Source organism: Podarcis muralis, chromosome 7, assembly GCF_964188315.1.
Source record: "Podarcis muralis chromosome 7, rPodMur119.hap1.1, whole genome shotgun sequence".
In the NCBI taxonomy this organism is placed as follows: Eukaryota; Metazoa; Chordata; class Lepidosauria; order Squamata; family Lacertidae; genus Podarcis; species Podarcis muralis.
The window spans coordinates 19,511,512-19,529,451 of record NC_135661.1 but is presented as its reverse complement, the minus strand read 5'-3'; the positions used below and the strand labels follow the sequence as shown (position 1 = coordinate 19,529,451).

The 17,940-nt window shown below is 48.5% G+C and overlaps 1 protein-coding gene across 3 annotated transcripts in view; it reads right to left on the bottom strand.

Moving 5' to 3' along the window:
• Positions 1–17,190, bottom strand: part of LOC114602955 (uncharacterized) — a 44,054-nt gene extending 26,864 nt beyond the window's left edge. The window contains exons 1-4 of one of the 3 annotated variants that reach the window (XM_077931346.1): positions 16,954–17,189; positions 16,074–16,712; positions 4,030–4,104; positions 1,847–1,896 (exon numbers count right to left, since the gene is read on the bottom strand). In XM_077931346.1, the coding sequence (XP_077787472.1) occupies positions 1,847–1,896; positions 4,030–4,104; positions 16,074–16,260 (312 nt within the window). In that variant the 5' untranslated portion in view covers positions 16,261–16,712; positions 16,954–17,189. Of the gene's footprint in view, positions 1–1,846; positions 1,897–4,029; positions 4,105–16,073 lie in introns of all 3 variants that reach the window. The other 2 variants (XM_077931347.1, XM_077931348.1) reach the window with 2 other exon arrangements.
• Between the last annotated feature and the right edge of the window lie 750 nt (positions 17,191–17,940).

Below are 17,940 nucleotides of genomic sequence, written 5' to 3'. Positions count from 1 at the left end.
GGTTGAGCACTCATCTCGCTTTATTGGCCGAGGGAGCCGGCATACAGCTTCCGGGTCATGTGGCCAGCATGACGAAGCCGCTTCTGGTGAACCAGAGCAGCACATGGAAACGCCATTTACCTTCCCGCCAGAAGGAACCTATTTATCTACTTGCGCTTTGACTGCTAGGTTGGCAGGAGCAGGGACCGAGCAACGGGAGCTCACCCCGTCGCGGGGATTTGAACCACCGATCTTCTGATCGGCAAGTCCTAGGCTCTGTGATTTAACCCACAGTGCCACCGGCATCGAAAAACAACCAATTTTATTACCCAGCACAGCGGTGGCGGTCTTCTTGGTGGTGGCACATCAGCTGCAGAACACTCTCTCTCCCCTCCTCAAAGAGTAACCGGCTCCTATTCTGTCTAGTCTGAGGTGCCAATTAAAAACAAACCACTTCATCTAGGTCTTTGGTGACAAGGGAGCTGTGAGGAAGCAAGGCCAGCTGCAGTGGCATACCCCGGGCTTTTTTCCCCCAGCCGGAACTTGCCGGAACTTTGTTCCGGCACCTCTCAGGTGGGAACCATGGCCATTCTAAGAGAAAGAGGGAGGTGTTCAGGGCAAGTTCCGGCACAATGTTTTTCTGGAAAAATAACACTTGGGCATACTGTTGCAAGGAACGATTGGGAGTGGAGGTTATGATGTGGAGAATTTAATTTTTGTCTTACATTATTGGATTTGAGGGTTTACTGAATATATGGGTGAAAATTGTGTTCATTTAAAAACACCGGTAGCATTCAGATAAATTCAACAGTGTAAATAAGTTCTGATGGATGTAAACAATGGTTTACTGAATGGCTTGTAAAATATGCAGGGATGTGTGGCATGCAAAATGAACCACAGAAAGAGAAGAAGGGAAGTCATTGATTTAAGGTTGTTTAAATGAATATTTTGAAATGTAAATCAGAAAATTTATATATGTGTGTGTGTGTGCGCGCGCGCACGCGCACGCGCGCAAGGGACACGAGTGGCGCTGTGGGTTAAACCACAAAGCCTAGGGCTTGCCGATCAGAAGGTAGTTGGTTCAAATCCCCACGACGGGGTGAACTTCCTTTGCTCGGTCCCTGCTCCTGCCAACCTAGCAGTTCAAAAGCATGAAGTGCAAGTAAATAGGTACTGCTCCAGCGGGAAGGTAAACGGTGTTTCCGTGCACTGCTCTGGTTTTCCAGAAGCGGTATAGTCATGCTGGCCACATGACCCAGAAGCTGTACGCCAGCTCCCTCAACCAGTAAAGCGAGATGAGCGCCGCAATCCCAGAGTCATCTGCGACTGGACCTAACGGTCAGGGGTCCCTCTATCTATCTATCTATCTATCTATCTATCTATCTATCATCTATCTATCATCTATCTATCTATCTATCTATCTATCTATCTATCTATCTATCTATCATCATCTATCTATCTATCTATCTATCTATCTATCTATCTATCTATCTATCATCTATCTATCCATATATGGGTATGTGCAATGAAAAACCATGTACAGTGAATATTATTACCGGTAATAAAGGATAGTAAATATTATTTTCAAAGGATCAATCATATTGATAAAGGATATTATTCCTTTGTATGTGTGTGCCCTCTTCTCCCTCACTTTCACCCCTCCCTCTCTTATTCCCCCAACCCTCTCTCATCCCTTGTGTCTCTACCCTTTCTCTCCCTTCCCCTCTCTCATCCCCCTCTTTCTTCCCTTCCCTCTCCTTCCCCCCTTTTACCCCTCTCTCCCTCCCTTTCCCTCCCTCTCATTCCCTTCTACCCCTCTCCACCCCACCTCCCTCTCACACCCACAGAGGGTTCTAATTTCACCCACCTTTTCTTTGTTGAGGGCTTCTTGAGCTTCCAACTTGTAGACTAAAAAATCTAAAAGGGGGTTAAGAGGGAGAACAATCAGGGAAATTAATGAGACGGAATTTACTAGAATCTGGTTTACATTTGAAGGAGGAAGCTGTTTAAAAGCCTGTGAACCTAATAGGAAGGAATGTGCCCACTATTAAAAAATTTTTTTAAAGAAATCCCTGGAAAAGAAACTAACTAAAACGCAGAAGCCTATTCTCCATCGTATTTCAGAACAGAATTCAAAGTGGAACCCGTGTCTGAAAGGAGCACCAGTGGAAACACTCTGTGTTGCTGGCAATAACAACAACTGTTTGTACTCACACACACAGCAAACACACATATATATTAGGCAGCCTAACCGATGGTAAGGGATGTCTAAGAAGAAGAATAACACTATACAATGTTGTATAATCCAGCATGACTGATGGCCCGGGATGCTGGGAGTTCTAGTACAAGATTCCCCATCCCTGTTGTCTAAAACCCCTCAATTACAACCAAAAATCCTTTGCAACTTCTTCTCCAATCGTCAAGTGGCGATTAGCCACCCAGCGCACACGGCAGAGAAGGCCACATCTTTATCCAAGATAATTAGAGATCGCTTGCAGCCCTCTCAGAAACGCTCCCAAGAAGAACAACTGCTATATTGATCTTTTGCAAAAGCTCTGAGACACAAGAGTCGAGTCAGCCTTTTAATAAATGCTTATTTCTTTTCTAGCGGGGCAATGCGGCTGAGCGCTGGGGCACCAGCACAAAACCCCAGAGGTTTGGGAACGAAGGCCGCAGCAGGAGAAATGATGGTAGCTCAGTGATGCAGCCTTTGCACTGCACACAGGAGGTTCCAGGTTCAATCCCCGCCACCTCCAAGTAAGGAATGTCTGCTGCCCGACACCCTGCTGCCTGTCTGTGCGGACAATACTGAGCTAGATGGGTTGCCAACTTTGGTCTGGCAAAATACAGGACAGGGTGGGGGAATTGCATACCCCGTTAAGTGTTCCAAACCAGGACATCCCGTTTTTTATTGTGAGAGCATGGTGGCCATTTTGGTTGCCACGATCTCACACGATTTCGTGGTGAAATTCCCCCTCCCCCAAAATTTTGAGGGCTGCAATTTTGTGCAGTGCCCCCAAACATGCATTTGTGGGTGCTGTGTGTGAAAAAGTGCTTTTTTGGACTGGGGAAGCAAGATGCTCATGGCAAACAAAATGGCCACCTTGCTCTCACGGCAAAAAACGGCAAGATGGCGTCCTGGAGTTTGACTTCAAAGTGTTGGAGGGTATGGGAGAGAGACAGAGAGAGAGAATCAGCAAAACAGAAATACAGGACAAACTGCCTCCTGTACTGAATCAACATAGGACATAGCATTATACATTGAAATACGGGACAATCCTGTATTATACAGGACAGGAGGAAACCTTAGCATGGGACAATGGTCAGACTCAGTGTTATGTACTGAAGTTCTCACCCTGGGCCAGCAGGGGGATACTGTAGATAGTTATGCAAATAAGGGATCAAAAGTGACGTTCAGTGATTGGATAGTTACAGAAAGTTGTTACAGTTACGTTGTACTGGAGCTCTATATAAGCAGGCTGGCTGAACCCTTCAGTTCAGTTCTGTTCTAGCCTGTGAATAAACAAGAGCTGTTTGAAGAATCACTGTGTCGTCTGATATGTTCACCCACAACTTAACACTCAGCATGGGGAGCATCCATGTTCCATGTTCCTGACAAGGCTCATAGCTTAGTGCTACAGCATCCATTTTGCTAGGGCTGCCATACGTCTGGGAAATGTAATTTTGTTCCCAAAATAAACCCTCAACATTTTTGGGGGGATTTTCACTTAAAAAACAATTAAGCATTGACTGAATTAAAACACACACACACACACACACACATCTATTAGAACCATACTGATCATTACAATAAAAACAGTGCCACGCCTTTCATTAAAAGCAGGCAGTTCCCCAAAGCCTGTTGGAACAAGAAGAGTCTTCACCTGCTGGCGGAAAGACAAGAAGGAGGGAGCCAATCTAGCTTTCTGAGGGAGGAGTTCCAACATTTGGGAGCAGCCACCGAAAAGGCCCTTTCCAAAACCGCGTATTCTGCTGTTTTGAGCAAACGCCTCTTCAAATTTACTTCAGGCAAAAGCCCCACAACCTTACCTTCTTTTGTTTTCTTGTGTTCCCCTCGTTCTTTCTGCAAGGATCGTTCTAGCCGTGATCTGTGTTCGTAAACAACTGAGGGGGAGAGAAGGAGAAGGAAAGAAAAGCAAATATGAAGCAGCAAAACTTTGCAACACCCGCCCTCTACCCAAGTGATTTTCAGACAAGGATTTAAAAACAAATAAATAAACCTAGGTTCTGTGCCAAGCTCAGGTTGTCAGCATAAAGGATGCAAATGGAACAAGCCTGCTTGGTGTCTCTGTGTTATTTATCCTGCCATTTCCCCCACTTTATCTACTATATATTTTAAATACAGTGGTACCTCGGGTTACATACGCTTCAGGTTACAGACTCACCTAACCCAGAAATAGTACCTTGGGTTAAGAACTTTGCTTCAGGATGAGAACAGAAATTGTGCAGAGGCGGCACGGAGGCAGCAGGAGGCCCCATTAGCTAAGTGGTGCTTCAGGTTAAGAACAGTTTCAGGTTCAGAACGGAACTCCGGAACGAATTAAGTACGTAACCAGAGGTACCACTGAAGTTGTTTGTTCACTAGGCATTTGACAAATCACTGGGATATCGTAACCGTATTTTTGCGTGGCAGCTCCTGAGATAGTAGATAACCTTCCCTTTGCTTCTAGTCTGTAAACGTTGTACACTGTAAAGGTTCCTTGTTTTATTTTTCCATCCCGATTTTGTTGCATTATAGCTCTAAAGTTGCCCCTCAGGTGGTAACACTGGGAAAGCACAGCAGAACAACTAACAGAGCAGAATGACGTTCGGACGGCCTGGTATAAATCAACCGCTGATGCACTATTGTTGCGGCTATGACACATTGCAGCCAACACACTGGGGTACGGGGTCATTCTGGAGGGTCCCCATATTCAAAGGCTGCCCTGGTCTTCCTGCCATTCAAAGAAAGAGCGAAACAATATACTACTTTATTTATTCATTTAAAGAGGGGAGGGTGGGGAGGAATAAGCATTGCTCACCACACATCCAGCCAAAATGGCATTCTTTCAGGTCATAAATGTCTCAAGGCAAGGACATTGTGTGTCTCCCTACCCATGCCCCCCATCTCCCCCCTGACCCCCCCCACAAGAATCACAGCCAGAGGCCCAGGAATTACAAGAACACTCAGCATGATGGAGGCAAACAAGCCAAACCTAGCTTGCTGGGGGGGGGGGGCAAAATATGAACAAAAATATTTTAAAATCTGCATTTGATGTGACAGATGAGTTCCTTCTCTCTCCCTCTCCTTTATTCTTTCTTTCTTTGATCAAGAAAGAACAAGTACAAGGCTCCAGTAGATTTTTCGCTGCTGAGTGAAAAGGACCCTCAGGCATCCCTTTCAACCTTCATGGATGTTTAACAATGACTTTTAATGCACTTTTAAAGGCACTTGGAACCCTACCGAGCAGCGGGCTTTCTGGTGGGGGGGGGGGAGAATGCCAAGCCCAAGGATCTCGTTCTCTGATGAAGCCTCAATGGATTTGGGCGATAAGACACAGAGCTCTGTTTTGGACTAAGTTACATGGGGGAGAGGCAGACATATTTCTATGGTGATCCAACTGACAGCTATACCCTGCACTTGTACCCGTATTCTGGAGTTCAAAGTGGGAACGAGGAAGATGCTTCTTTTGGGTTGCAAAACTGGACTAGGGAAGGCATATATATGTGATCGAAGTGAACAGGTACGAAGGGCAGGCACAAAGCGGAAGCAGCAGCATGCTAAGGACTAGGTTCCTGCGCCGTTTATAATGCGGAAGCTGAGATTCTCAGGAAGCTGCCTTTATCGCAGCCAAATTCTGTGGCTTTTTTGCATTCCACCACACATGCATATCCCACCAATTTCACGTGTGCCCTAGGGCACTTTCTGTAATGTCACCCTCTAGGATTCGAGGGTGGGAATCACCACTGTCCTTTTTCTGTCTGTCCACCTATCTGCGCCCCAAATAGGAGAGAGGTATATATTTTTTTCTGCCCCCTCAGAGGTGCCTCAGAACGGACCTGCCTTGCACGGAAGGATGTATTTTGAGCCGCATACCACAGAGTCTCGCCAGGCACAACGTGACAGGATATGAACAAGTCCTCTGAGAATTTATCCCAGCTCACACTAAAGATTTCTTACACCCAACGAACCGTCCGCATGATATAACCGCCTGCCTTTCACTCTCCTCTCTGGATCTCACAAACTCTCTTTTAATGTAAAGATAGTTAGACTCTAAAGCTAAGCTGAAATCACTCCCAGGGTTTCCCCTCAGAGTATTTTCTTCTATGTACAGCTTTTAAAAAATAAATAGAGCCACAGACATTTGGGTGGGGGGTCAGTGAAATTTGCAAAGGGTGTTTAATTTTTGAAAAGTCGGGGGGGGGAGGAAATTCTGAGGAATTAACTCTTGTGAGAAATTTCGGCCTCTATAATATTTGATGCAACAAACACTCTTGTTAGTTTAGAGTTAAGACTCTTGGACTGAAGGAAGCCCTGAGGATAGAGAAGAACACTAGGAGAAGCCAAGGTCTGAGCCCATCGCTCCCTTCCACTAGATTAAAACATAGTGGGCAGGATCCACACCTGAAATTTCCACTGTAACCGCAGGTGGTGAAATGCAGCAGGAGGTTGTTTTTACCAAATATTCTCCGTGGAAGGCTGACGCTCCAAAATATATTTTTGCTTTTAACTGGGGTGGGTGTAAGCTGAGAAGTTCTAGAACAGATCTAGGCTAGATCTGGAAAAGGCACAGCGATAACATTGTCTGTTTGGCTAGCCAGTTTATCCAAGATGATCTTTCCGGCAACAGAACCCTAATCCAACGCAGAAGAGGAGGGTAATAGTTCAGTGACAGTGGCTTTTTGGGCTAGGATAGCGGGTGGGAAACCTCCAGCCTGGAGACCAGTTTTCCCAAACCACACCTACCTGTGCATCCCCTTGGTGGAGTTTAGTACTGCTGGGGTGGACAGGTGTGGAGGACTCCCTGGTCCTGAATGGGGCAACTGTGCCCCTGAAGAACCAGGTGCGAAGCCTGGGAGTCATCTTGGACTCGCAGCTGTCCATGGAGGCGCAGGTCAATTCTGTGTCCAGGGCAGCTGTCTACCAGCTCCATCTGGTACGCAGGCTGAGACCCTACCTGCCCGTGGACTGTCTTGCCAGAGTGGTACATGCTCTGGTTATTTCCCACTTGGACTACTGCAATGCGCTCTACATGGGGCTGCCTTTGAAGGTGACCCAGAAACTACAATTAATCCAGAATGCGGCAGCTAAACTGGTGATGAAATGGCCACTGAGACCATATAACACTGGTCCTGAATGACCTACATTGGCTCCCAGTATGTTTCCAAGCACAATTCAAAGTGTTGGTGCTGACCTTTAAAGCAGTAAACAGCCTTGGCCCAGTATACCTGAAGGAGCGTCACCACCCCTATCATTCTGCCTGGACACTGAGGTCCAGCTCCGAGGGCCTTCTGGCGGTTCCCTTCCTGCGAGAAGTGAGATTACAAGGAACCAGGCAGAGGGCCTTCTCAGTAGTGATGCCAGCCCTGTGGAACACTCTCCCATCAGATGTCAAGGAAATAAACAACTCTCTGACTTTTAGAAGACATCTGAAGGCAGCCCTGTTTAGGGACGTTTTTAATGTTTGATCTTTTACCACTATTATTATTATTCTGTTGGAAGCCGCCCAGAGTGGTTGGGGAAACCCAGCCTGATGGGTGGGGTATTAATAATAATAATAATAATAATACTGTTCAATACTGCTGAATGTGCCAATGAAGCAGACCCCTTGAGCCAAAAGGATTGAACCCTCTGCTCATCAGCTTGTGAGTGGAAAGTTCAATCCTCCTATGTGGTGCTTCACTAACCCCCCCCCCCCCGGTCAACTTTGACAGGGGGTCAGGGACTGCCCAACTCTCAGTCAGCCAGCATCATTATGACATGAGATGATGGCTGAGAGGTGGGGGCCAGTCCAGTTGCCAAAGTTGGCCCATGGCATGGGGAGATAAAGATCTGACCCTCTGGGCTAAACAAGTCCCCCAATCCCTGGGTGAAGATTTGACTGCTGGGAAGTATTCTTCCCCTAATATAAGTGATGTGTATATTAGCTGGCAAACGGAAAACACAATAACAGGAGGGGGCTTAAATAATACGCATAACTTGGAAATTTACAAAACCCATTAGAAATAAAACACAGCCCATCCTCTCTGCCTGCAGACCTTTGGACTACAACTTCCATCATCCCTGAACGCTGGCCAGGCTGGCTGAGGGAAATGAAGTCTAGCAACATCTATGAGTCTACGGATTCACCATCACGGCAGTAATAGATAGATCCAAGGCAGAGAGAATGGGCTGGACTCAATTCCCTTTGTCAACTGCTAGGGATAGTAGCTAATGCTAGTCCTACTCAAGATAGGGTTGCCATATTTCAAGAAGTAAAAAATCTGGAAATGTTGTTAAGCTATTTTGGGGCAAAGTTTTTAAGGAAATTCACCAAAAAATCAACACTTCCGACATAGGTGGCTGCCATGTGCCCAGGTTTTCTGATTTTTGGAAATTCCACCCAGACGCTATTTCCGATGGACGAATCCTGGATAGGACTGGGAAATCCCAGGCATATGGCAGCCCTATACTCAGAATTACCCTCTTATCACAACACCCTGTGAGGTTGACTAGGCTCAGAGTCAGTGACAGGCCCCACACCACCCCGCTGGCCTTAACAGTGGACTGGGGATCTGAGACTGATCTCCTGGGTCCTAGTCCAACAGTCTAAACCAGCGGATCTCAACCTGTGGGTCCCCAGATGTTGTTGGACTACAACTCCCATCATCTCTGAGCTCTGGCCTTGCTAGCTAGGGGTGATGGGAGTTGTAGTTCAACAACATCTGGGGACCCACAGGTTGAGAAAGGCTGCTCTAAACCAAGTATGAGGAACCTTTGCCCCTCCAGACGTTGCTGAACCACAACTCCCAGCTCCCCTGACCATTGGCTATTCTAGCGAAGGCTGATGGGAGTTGTAGTTCAGCAACATCTGGGGGACCAAAGTTTTCACCCCAGGCCTGCTCTGACTACTACCCCACACTGCCCTGTCTTTCTAAGGACCAACGCAGATGACTGAACAGAGCAAAAATAAGGTTGTGAGGAGGGGGCAGGAGGCTCCAAGAGGCAGAGAACTGCAGAACTATGAGCTGAGCTGGCTGCTCTCCCATCCAGCCATTACGAGCAGCTACTAAAATGCCTCTTTAAAAAATCCCCCAGGAGCAATAACTTGCAGAGAGAGCTTCTTCTCTTTGTTAACGTTTCCAGCAAGGCAGATGTGCCAGCAGGCTTCAGCGTGGAGAAATAACCATTCCCGCAGGCTTTCCGCAGAATTTAAGAACATTCCTCTCTCTCGCTTGTTGTCTGTTTGCCATTTTGGAAGTGATCTCTAAGGGAAGAGAGGGGGAGACGACACTTTGCCAGCCAGCTAAGAGCTGATTTACACACTCAGAAAAGAAAAAAAGGGGTGATGTATCTATCCCCGGAGTGAACCAATTCAAAATTCGAGGAAACATCAGAAGCTGCCTTATATTGAGTCAAACCCTTGGTTCATTCAGACTAGTGTTGTCTACACACTGACTGGCAACACCTCTTTAGGATTTCAGGTGGGAGGGGATCGAACCCGGGACCTTCCGTGCGCAAACCAGGCACTCTGCCACTGAGCCACACAGGGGTGGGGGGGCACATGCCAGTTCCCATCCTGTTAAGAAGCGGCAATGATGGTCAAGGGAGTTTGACAGAAGGGGATTAAAACCAGTCATGGAACAATCTCTCTGGGAAAAATCATTCCCTCTTGCGCATGTGTGTGTGAGAGAGAGAGAAGGGAGAATGCCCTCTGCAATTTTAAAAAGCCCTTGCCTTTTAAAATATCCCTTTTGCATGCTGCCCGATAGGACCTGGAATAAATGGTTCTGTTTCAGGTACCTGCGTAACCCAGCATACATTTCAAGCATGTGACTTCCCCCAAAGAATCCTGAGAGCTGTAGTTTGTTAAGGGTGCTCAGAACTGCTTCTCTGTGAGGGCTAAAGTACGAATCCCAGGATCCTTTGGGAGGGAAGCCATGGGCTTTAAATGTGCCCCAGTCATGCCTGCCTCCAGATCTGCCTGCCCCCTGCTTGCATTAAAAATATTCAGTGTTCATGGAGGTTTTTTAAAGGCTGGGAAGGGTTGTTGGTGGGTTTTTTTTGCACCCTTAGATCTGTTTGCTTTTAAAGGGTCATGTGTTAGAGGGTGTCTCGTACCTCTACCAATTTCACTCTTCTCCCAAGTCTGCTGAGATTCCCCTTATATTTCTCAACAGCCCTGTTTTGGCTCTGTTTTGATTGGCACTCAGCAGCCGAGTTTGCTATTCAAGGGAGATTTTATCCGTATGTGACTTATGCGCACACAGAGAGAAACCATTTATACTTCTTTCTTCTTCCATGCTTCTAAGATTTTTGCCCCCAACCGCAGCTCAAACGTTTTTCGAGCTCGTCTCTGCCAGGGCTTTTCGTCAAGCTTGGTCCGGACGATGGGATTAGAAGACCTTTGAGGGTCTCTCTCTCTCTCTCTCTCTCTCTCTCTCTCTCCTGCTCTGCAGTTCTATTCTAGAAAAGTGTAGCCAGCTGGGAAAGCAGAGCGGGCATCTGTAGCCGTAATTACCAGAACTGGCGCTTGGCCAGAATGCCGGAGCTCACCGCCGGGCCCCAAGCAAAGCATGCAGGAAAAACATTTAGAAACCCTTTAGATATCAGCTGGAGGGCTGGAAAGGAATGCAGGAAGTTGTCTTACACCAAGCCAGACCTTTGGCCCATGGAGCTCAGTACTGTCAGCACGGGCTGGCAGCAGCTCCTTAGGGTTTCAGGCCTCTTTACCTCTGCCTTACCTAGAGATGCCAGGGATTGATTGACGGATTGCCTTTCTGCCCCAGCCTTTTCTCCAAGGAAGAAGAAGAAGAAGAGTTTGGATTTGATATCCGGCTTTATCACTACCCGAAGGAGTCTCAAAGCGGCTAACATTCTCCGTTCCCTTCCTCCCCCACAACAAACACTCTGTGAGGTGAGTGGGGCTGAGAGACTTCAGAGAAGTGTGGCTAGCCCAAGGTCACCCAGCAGCTGCATGTGGAGGAGCGGAGCCTCGAACCCGGTTCACCAGATTACGAGTCCACCGCTCTTAACCACTACACCACACTGGCTCTCAAGCTGGTGGGTGTGGTTCTCTACCCACCCTCACTGAATCCCCACAACAACCCTGTGAGGAAGGGTAGGCTGAGAGGCAGTGAACAGCTCAAGGTCACCTGGCTGAGTGGGAACTTGAACCCTGGTCCCCCACGTCTTAATGTGACACTCTAACCACTACACCACCCAGCATCTTCTGCATGCAAAGCAGGTGCTCTGTCACTAAGCTATGGCCCTTCCTTCAAAGGAGCAATCTGGCATGGGTAAAAGGGCCAGAATTTGGGTTTGGGGGTTTTCCCCCCTCTGCAATGGCCCAGAAGGAGGCATTTCCCTAGACCAGGGGTCTGCAACCTTTAAGACAAAAAGAGCCACTTGGACCCGTTTCCGAAGAAGAAGAAAAACTGGGAGCCGCAAAACTCGTCATTATAAAAATAACTTTTTTGTCACTTTTTATTATTATTTCTTTGATTGACCCCTCAGAATTACTCCTCCTCATAGAAATAAACGTTAAATTAACAAGTTACCTTTTTTGTGTGTGTGTGTTCTTCACTCCCCTTCAAAACAGTGACCAGCGTACATGCCCCCTTTCAATGCAGTGACCAGCGTACATGCCCCTTACAATGTAGTGGGCGGGCGGGCGGGAAGGTGATGTCGGGACGGTGCGTGACTAACGCACACACCGCCCCCATGTGACGTCATAGCCAGTACAGCGCCCGCCACAGTGGGGAATGTCGAGGTGCACAATGCGCCTCCTCCCCTCGCTAGTATCCGCCCCGGAGCCGCGGCAAAGGTGTAAAAGAGCCACATGTGGCTCCGGAGCTGCGGGTTGCAGACCCCTGCCCTAGACATTCTGGGAAAAGCAATAGAGGAACAATCACCAAGGTGGTGGTTGGAATCAGAGCTGTTGAAGCTGGAGAACTGACGGAAACCCTCCACAATTAGCAAATGTGGACACCAAAGGGCCCCTCACCGGGCTGCTGTTTGGTCCCGGGTTTTTGGTGGGTGTATCTGCAACACGTCATTAAAAACGCCGCCTCAGTCAGACTGTTATAAGCAGCCCAGTCCTGTGGAATATCCTGCTAGCAAGAAATTCAGTGGACACCTTCTGTGCTAACTTTTAAACGCCTGCTGCTGAAAACCCTTCTCTTCTGCCGGCTATTAAGAATACGTCCTTCCACTATGGTTTAATTGGTTTCTGTTTTTAACTTTCTGAATGGTTTTTGTCACTTGGTTTTACATTTTTTATCACGGTACTGCTTTGATATTATTTGTTACGCTGCAGCAGTATACAAATATTTAAAAAATAAATGTGACCGCCACACATCGCTCTCATCTGGAGGGGCAACCCTTGCGCTAATGCACAACAAAAACAGGACAGCAAGACACACACACACACACACAGAGAGAGAGAGAGAGAGAGAGAGAGAGAGAGAGAGAGATGGGAAAGTTGCAGGGCATCACCAGGAAGTTACAGGACATGCACGGATTGGAAACGAAACAGCCTGCCCATCCCAAAACCATCGCAGGAGCAAAACAATATCGCCTATAAGCAACGTGATACAGGCACAGTAAAAAACAACAACCGGCTTCTGCCCAACTAAGTCTTCCTCAGAGTAGACCCAGTGAAATAAATTGTTCCACTACCACAAGCACTTCTGCTTCCCCTGACGGGATTATCTCCCCCCTCTCCCCCCCATACGCTGTCCTGGGGTTCTCCCAACGCCCCCCCCCCCAGAGTGGATTGGGGGAGAGGCACTGGGCGAAAGCTCTTGCTCTGGCTTCCGCAAGTGCATCTGATTAGATCAATCCCACGTTCCTATTTATATCTGCCCTTTATTAAGAATCATGAGGACCAGCACCTCGCTTTGTTTTTAAAGGAAGTGGCAGACCCTGACAACGGGGGGAGGGGGGGAGGAAAGTAAGGAACCAGTCTCTCAGGCCTGCACTGCATGCATTTAGAAAAGCCCAAAACAGCAAAGCGTGGAATACTGTATTGGCCAGAATATAAGCCTCACTTTCCCCCCAAATTCCAACTGTGAAAAGTTAAAGTGCAGCTTATATTCGTGACCTTACGGTATGCAGCCAGGAGCACAGCAAGGCGGCACCTGCCCCATGCGTAGTCCCCCATCCTCTCCCCCAAGGCTGGGAAGGGACAGAGCGAGGAAGAGAAAAGGCCGCCATCAATTTTAAAGGTGTGGCTTATATTCGGGTGCGGCTTATATTCACACCAATACGGCATATTCCTTGCAGAAATCAGAAATCAATCCCCGCCTTCCCTTTCCCACACCAGCAAAACTGTTGCCAAACGTTTGATCAGGCCTGGATGAGAACCCTGCCAAGAGGCAGGCAGGATGGGCGGAATCTGCCAAGCAGCTGGATCCAGTCCCAGAGACCACCAGTTACCCGTCAATCCGGGAGCAGTGAGGAGGGGACGTTTTGCTATAAAATAAGAATGTCCCTCCATTGGACATGAGCTCCGAGTTCAGCAACTGCAAGTTTCTGAAGAATGCCTGCATGCGAATTGGAGGCAGGGGAAAGATAATGAAAAACAAACAGTGTGCTGCTGCTGCTTCTGGTATGTTTAAAGCTCCTTCCTGAACTCTCCAGCTGGTCCTTCCAGACTAATAGCCAGTGCATGGTGCCAGGAGAAGCTATTTGCCTTTACATCCCAGGGGGTGAGCTCTGGAGTTGATATCAGCAGAACAGCAACTCTGTGTGTTGTCTGTGTTGTGATTCTGCATCCCTGGTGACCTCAGGTTTTTCAAGCAGCTGGTCTCTCAAACCCAGAAGGGCATAATGAGCAATCCCCCTAAATTGGATTTCCCTGACCTGGTGCACTCCAGAAGTTCTGGATGGCATACAACTGCCATCAGCCCCCAAGTGGCATGGCCAATAGTCATTCAATGAGTCTGGTATCATGAACAGAAATAACAGGGGAAGTCTATGGCGCCAGGGTCATTCCAGTGGCATTTCCCGCCCTCCTCGCTGGTCTTCCCTGATGTTTTCCTTTGGCGTTTCCCTGCTGGGCAGCCAAACCCACCAATGACCTCTAAGGCATCAGAGTGGAGCCCAAGTTTAGTGCTCAGTTCCATGTTACCATATTTTTCGGTCTATAAGACGCACCAGACCACAAGATGCACCTAGTTTTTGTAGGAGGAAAACAAGAAAAAAAATATTCTGAATCTCAGAAGCCAGAACAGCAAGAGGGGTCACTGTGCAGTGAAAGCAGCAATCCCTCTTGCTGTTCTGGCTTCTGGAATAGCTGCACAGCCTGCATTCGCTCCATAAGATGCACACACATTTCCCCTTACTTTTTAGGAGGGAAAAAGTGAGTCTTATAGAGCAAAAAAATACGGTATTTGCTTCCAGGAAAAAGTAACTTGGAAACGAGCGCCGAAGTCATGCGACTTTCTGCTATATTTCTGGAAGTGGTTTTTATGTCTTACGAAAGTTCAGGTGTGATGCGGAAACCAGCAGCTGGGCGAATGGTATAAACTGCCCTTTGACTGCTGCCTAAGACTATTAACCCTGGAATCTAAAATCATCTAGATGCACCAAGTTTGTCACCAAATATGGTGGTAAACTTAGATAGCTCAAAGCTTACCCACCGCCAACAGTTAGACACACCCATGTAGGGCAGGACTATCAGTGAAGATGCATGATGATCATTTGATGGGGCTTCCAGGTCCATCAGAGCTGGGGAACCTGTGGTCCTACAGATGTTGCTGGGTGACAGCTGCCAGCATCCTAAGGACAGGCCTTGCTGACTGTGGCTGATGGGAGGTGGAGTCCAACATCTGTGGGTCCACAGGTTCCCTACCATAGATGTATAGAGACACTTCTCAGCACCACAAGGTGGGACACAAAACAAGAAAGAGGAATTTGCACTGGCTGCCTAAGAGCCACCAAGTCACTTTTAAGGTTCTGCTATTTACATGCAAAGCCTTAAATAAATCTGGACCAGGTTCCCTGAAAAACCATGCTCCCTTCCACTGCTCAATGAGGGCACTGTGATCAGCAAATGTGACCTGGTTAGTTTTGCCATGGCCTGCTGATAATCAACTCACCGAGACGCAAAGGCAGGCTTGTTTAGTGGTGGCACCACTGTTGCAGAACACCCTCCCTGCTGAAATGCAAGAGACGCCATCAGTATTGGCATTCTGCCGGCTCCTGAAGACACACCTGTCTAGGAAAGCAATCCCTTGAACTGGAACTTCTGATCTTGTTGTTATAGCCGTTTTCATTGTCATGCTTTTTATGCAATTGGCATGGCTTGTGTAATTTTAAATTAGGAGTGTTTTTAAGGTTTATGTTGACTTGTTTTATTGCATGCTTTAATTATGTGTGTATTTTATTGTTGTAGAAGCCATTTTGGCCTAAAAATGGCACATGAATTGATAAACAATAAAAAAAAACCAACACCAAGCACCCAGTGACCTCAGACTAGCTTCTGCAGGACTAACCAGAAATAGACAGCCTGTGGTTTTCCAGATGTTCTTGAATTCCAACTCCCAGCCCCAGCTGATGTTCAGGAGTAGATCTGGAGGCCCCCCAGGCTCTGTTCCCCTGGACTGCATAGACCAGTTGCTTTAGATATTAAATTGTATGCATGTGTGCTGCACATGATGGGAACGGACCAGAGCCAACTAATTCTAGTTTCATCCCCATCCTCTTCCCTGCCGAGTCCCACAAGGGGCACCACTGAGCCTGAGGAGGAGGAAGCTGGCACTGGATGGAAGGAAGAAGGCAGGCCAGGGAGACCTGGCTGAGGGCAGACTGAGGTTGGTAGGGCAGCACCCATCTGCTCTAACGGACCAGCAGGAAACGCAACCGCAAACAAAGCAAGCCAAGACCTCACCTTGCAATTGGGCCGAAAGCACCTCCTGTTGCTGCTTGTATTTCAAAGCCAAGGCTTCTGCGGACTTCACCTTCTGCTGGAGGTGGTTGTACAGGAAAGCTCCGGATGCCAGGCAGGCCACGGCCACTAGGCAAAACCCAGTTTGCAAGAGGCCCTTTTGCCTCCTGGTGCACAGCCCAGTCCCCATCCCGGGAGCTTCCTTGCCAAAGGATTTATTTTTTCACTTTTCTTCGCCGCTGTACCATCTGGTCTGAGTTTTCGTGAGCACCCAAGAACAGCAGCTTGCCCTCTTTCCGAACGGCCAGTCCGTTGAAATAACAATAATAATAATGGTCTTTCTTTAAATTCTCCCAGATGGAGGAGGATCCTTCCTTTTCCTCTTCTCTTTACAGGACCAGGCTGGCTTAACAATCCTCATAGTCAGTGAGAAGGAATAGAGGCTGGGGCAAAGGACAAGCTCATCTCTTCCCAGCTAGAAACTGCTGGGGTTTGAAAGAAGCCCCAACAATTAAAAAAAAAACCCTACCAGAGATTGCACCGTTTTATTCCATCTCCTTCCGCTGTTTCCTTTCTTCTCGAGCCCAGGTGTGTGCGCGTGCACAGGAGAAAACTTTTTCTTAAACTTCCTTTTTCCTTGTGCTGTAGGAAGCGGGGTGGGGGATTTGGGAAGTGGAGCGCAAAGCACGGAGGACTTTCCCAGGTTTAAGGAAGTTCCTTTCCCGCCCAGCCCCCTCGCCCAGCCCAGCAGCTACACGCGCAACACTAGGGGGCAGTTTATCATCGCAAGCTGCCCTCTCCCTCCCCTGAAAAACTTGCAAACAATCTTAACACGGAGAGAGGAAGCCGAAGCAGGATCCCCAAGGGAAGCGTGGAAACGGACCAGGAAACTGACCGCAGGATTTGCAGGCGGCTGCAAAAACATTGACTCCTTTCTGGTCTCCTTTCCTCCGGACTCTCCCTCCTCCAACTTGAAACGGGGTGGCGGTGGTGGGAAGGATCGGCTGGGGAGGTGGAGGAAGGATCCGAAAGGAGGAGGAGAAGGGCAATTTTGCGATATGCAGAGAGAGAGAGAGAGAGATTGAGAGAGGTGGTTGGCGGCGGTGGAAGGAGGATGCGGAGCTGGGCGGAGCTGAACTAGGAAGGAAAGGGGGCGGCGGTGGGAGCATCAGGGGAAAGGGGAGGGGGGTGGAGAGGCGGGGGAGGGGAGGGGAGAGGCGGGGGAGGAGCCGGAGGAATAAGATCCCAGGGATCGCCAAAGAGCAGGGTTGCAATGGAGCGGGATGTGCTTTGCGCGCGGGGCGCACGAGACTGTCAAGCCCGTTGCGCGCTCACTCGGAAGCAAGCCCGCTGACCAGCCGCCGGGGATCGCTGCTGAAATCCGGCTCAGTGGCGCGGTTAGGGGATCGCAGATCCCTCGCGCCCTTCCTAACCTTGGCTGTGCCGGCTCCCCAAGATCCCTGGAAACTGCCTCTTGTTCTGTGTTGGTGGGAACTGTAGCAATGCGGGGGTAAACTATAGGACCCTGGGTTAGTGAGCTGGGAGAGTCTGTGGCAGAGAGCAGTCCAGAAGCAGGTGAGGATGGGGGCCAAGAGGCAGAGATGAGTCAGGCTGGTGAAGAGTCAGGGGTGTCTCTCCCACCTGCTGCCACAAGATCCCTCCCCACTTGTCTCCCAGAACCAGAAGAGGGCTGAAATGGGCAGAGCAGCAGCAGGCTTGCATGCAGGCCCAGTCTCCGATTGCTTGGGGAAAGCCCTGGAAAGGAAAGCACTTAGGTGGCTGTGAGGAGGTGGGGACTTTCAGTCTCAGCAAATGATTTTCCTGGAGGAAATCCAGAATGAGCTACTCTGCTCATTAGGCCTGACACTCA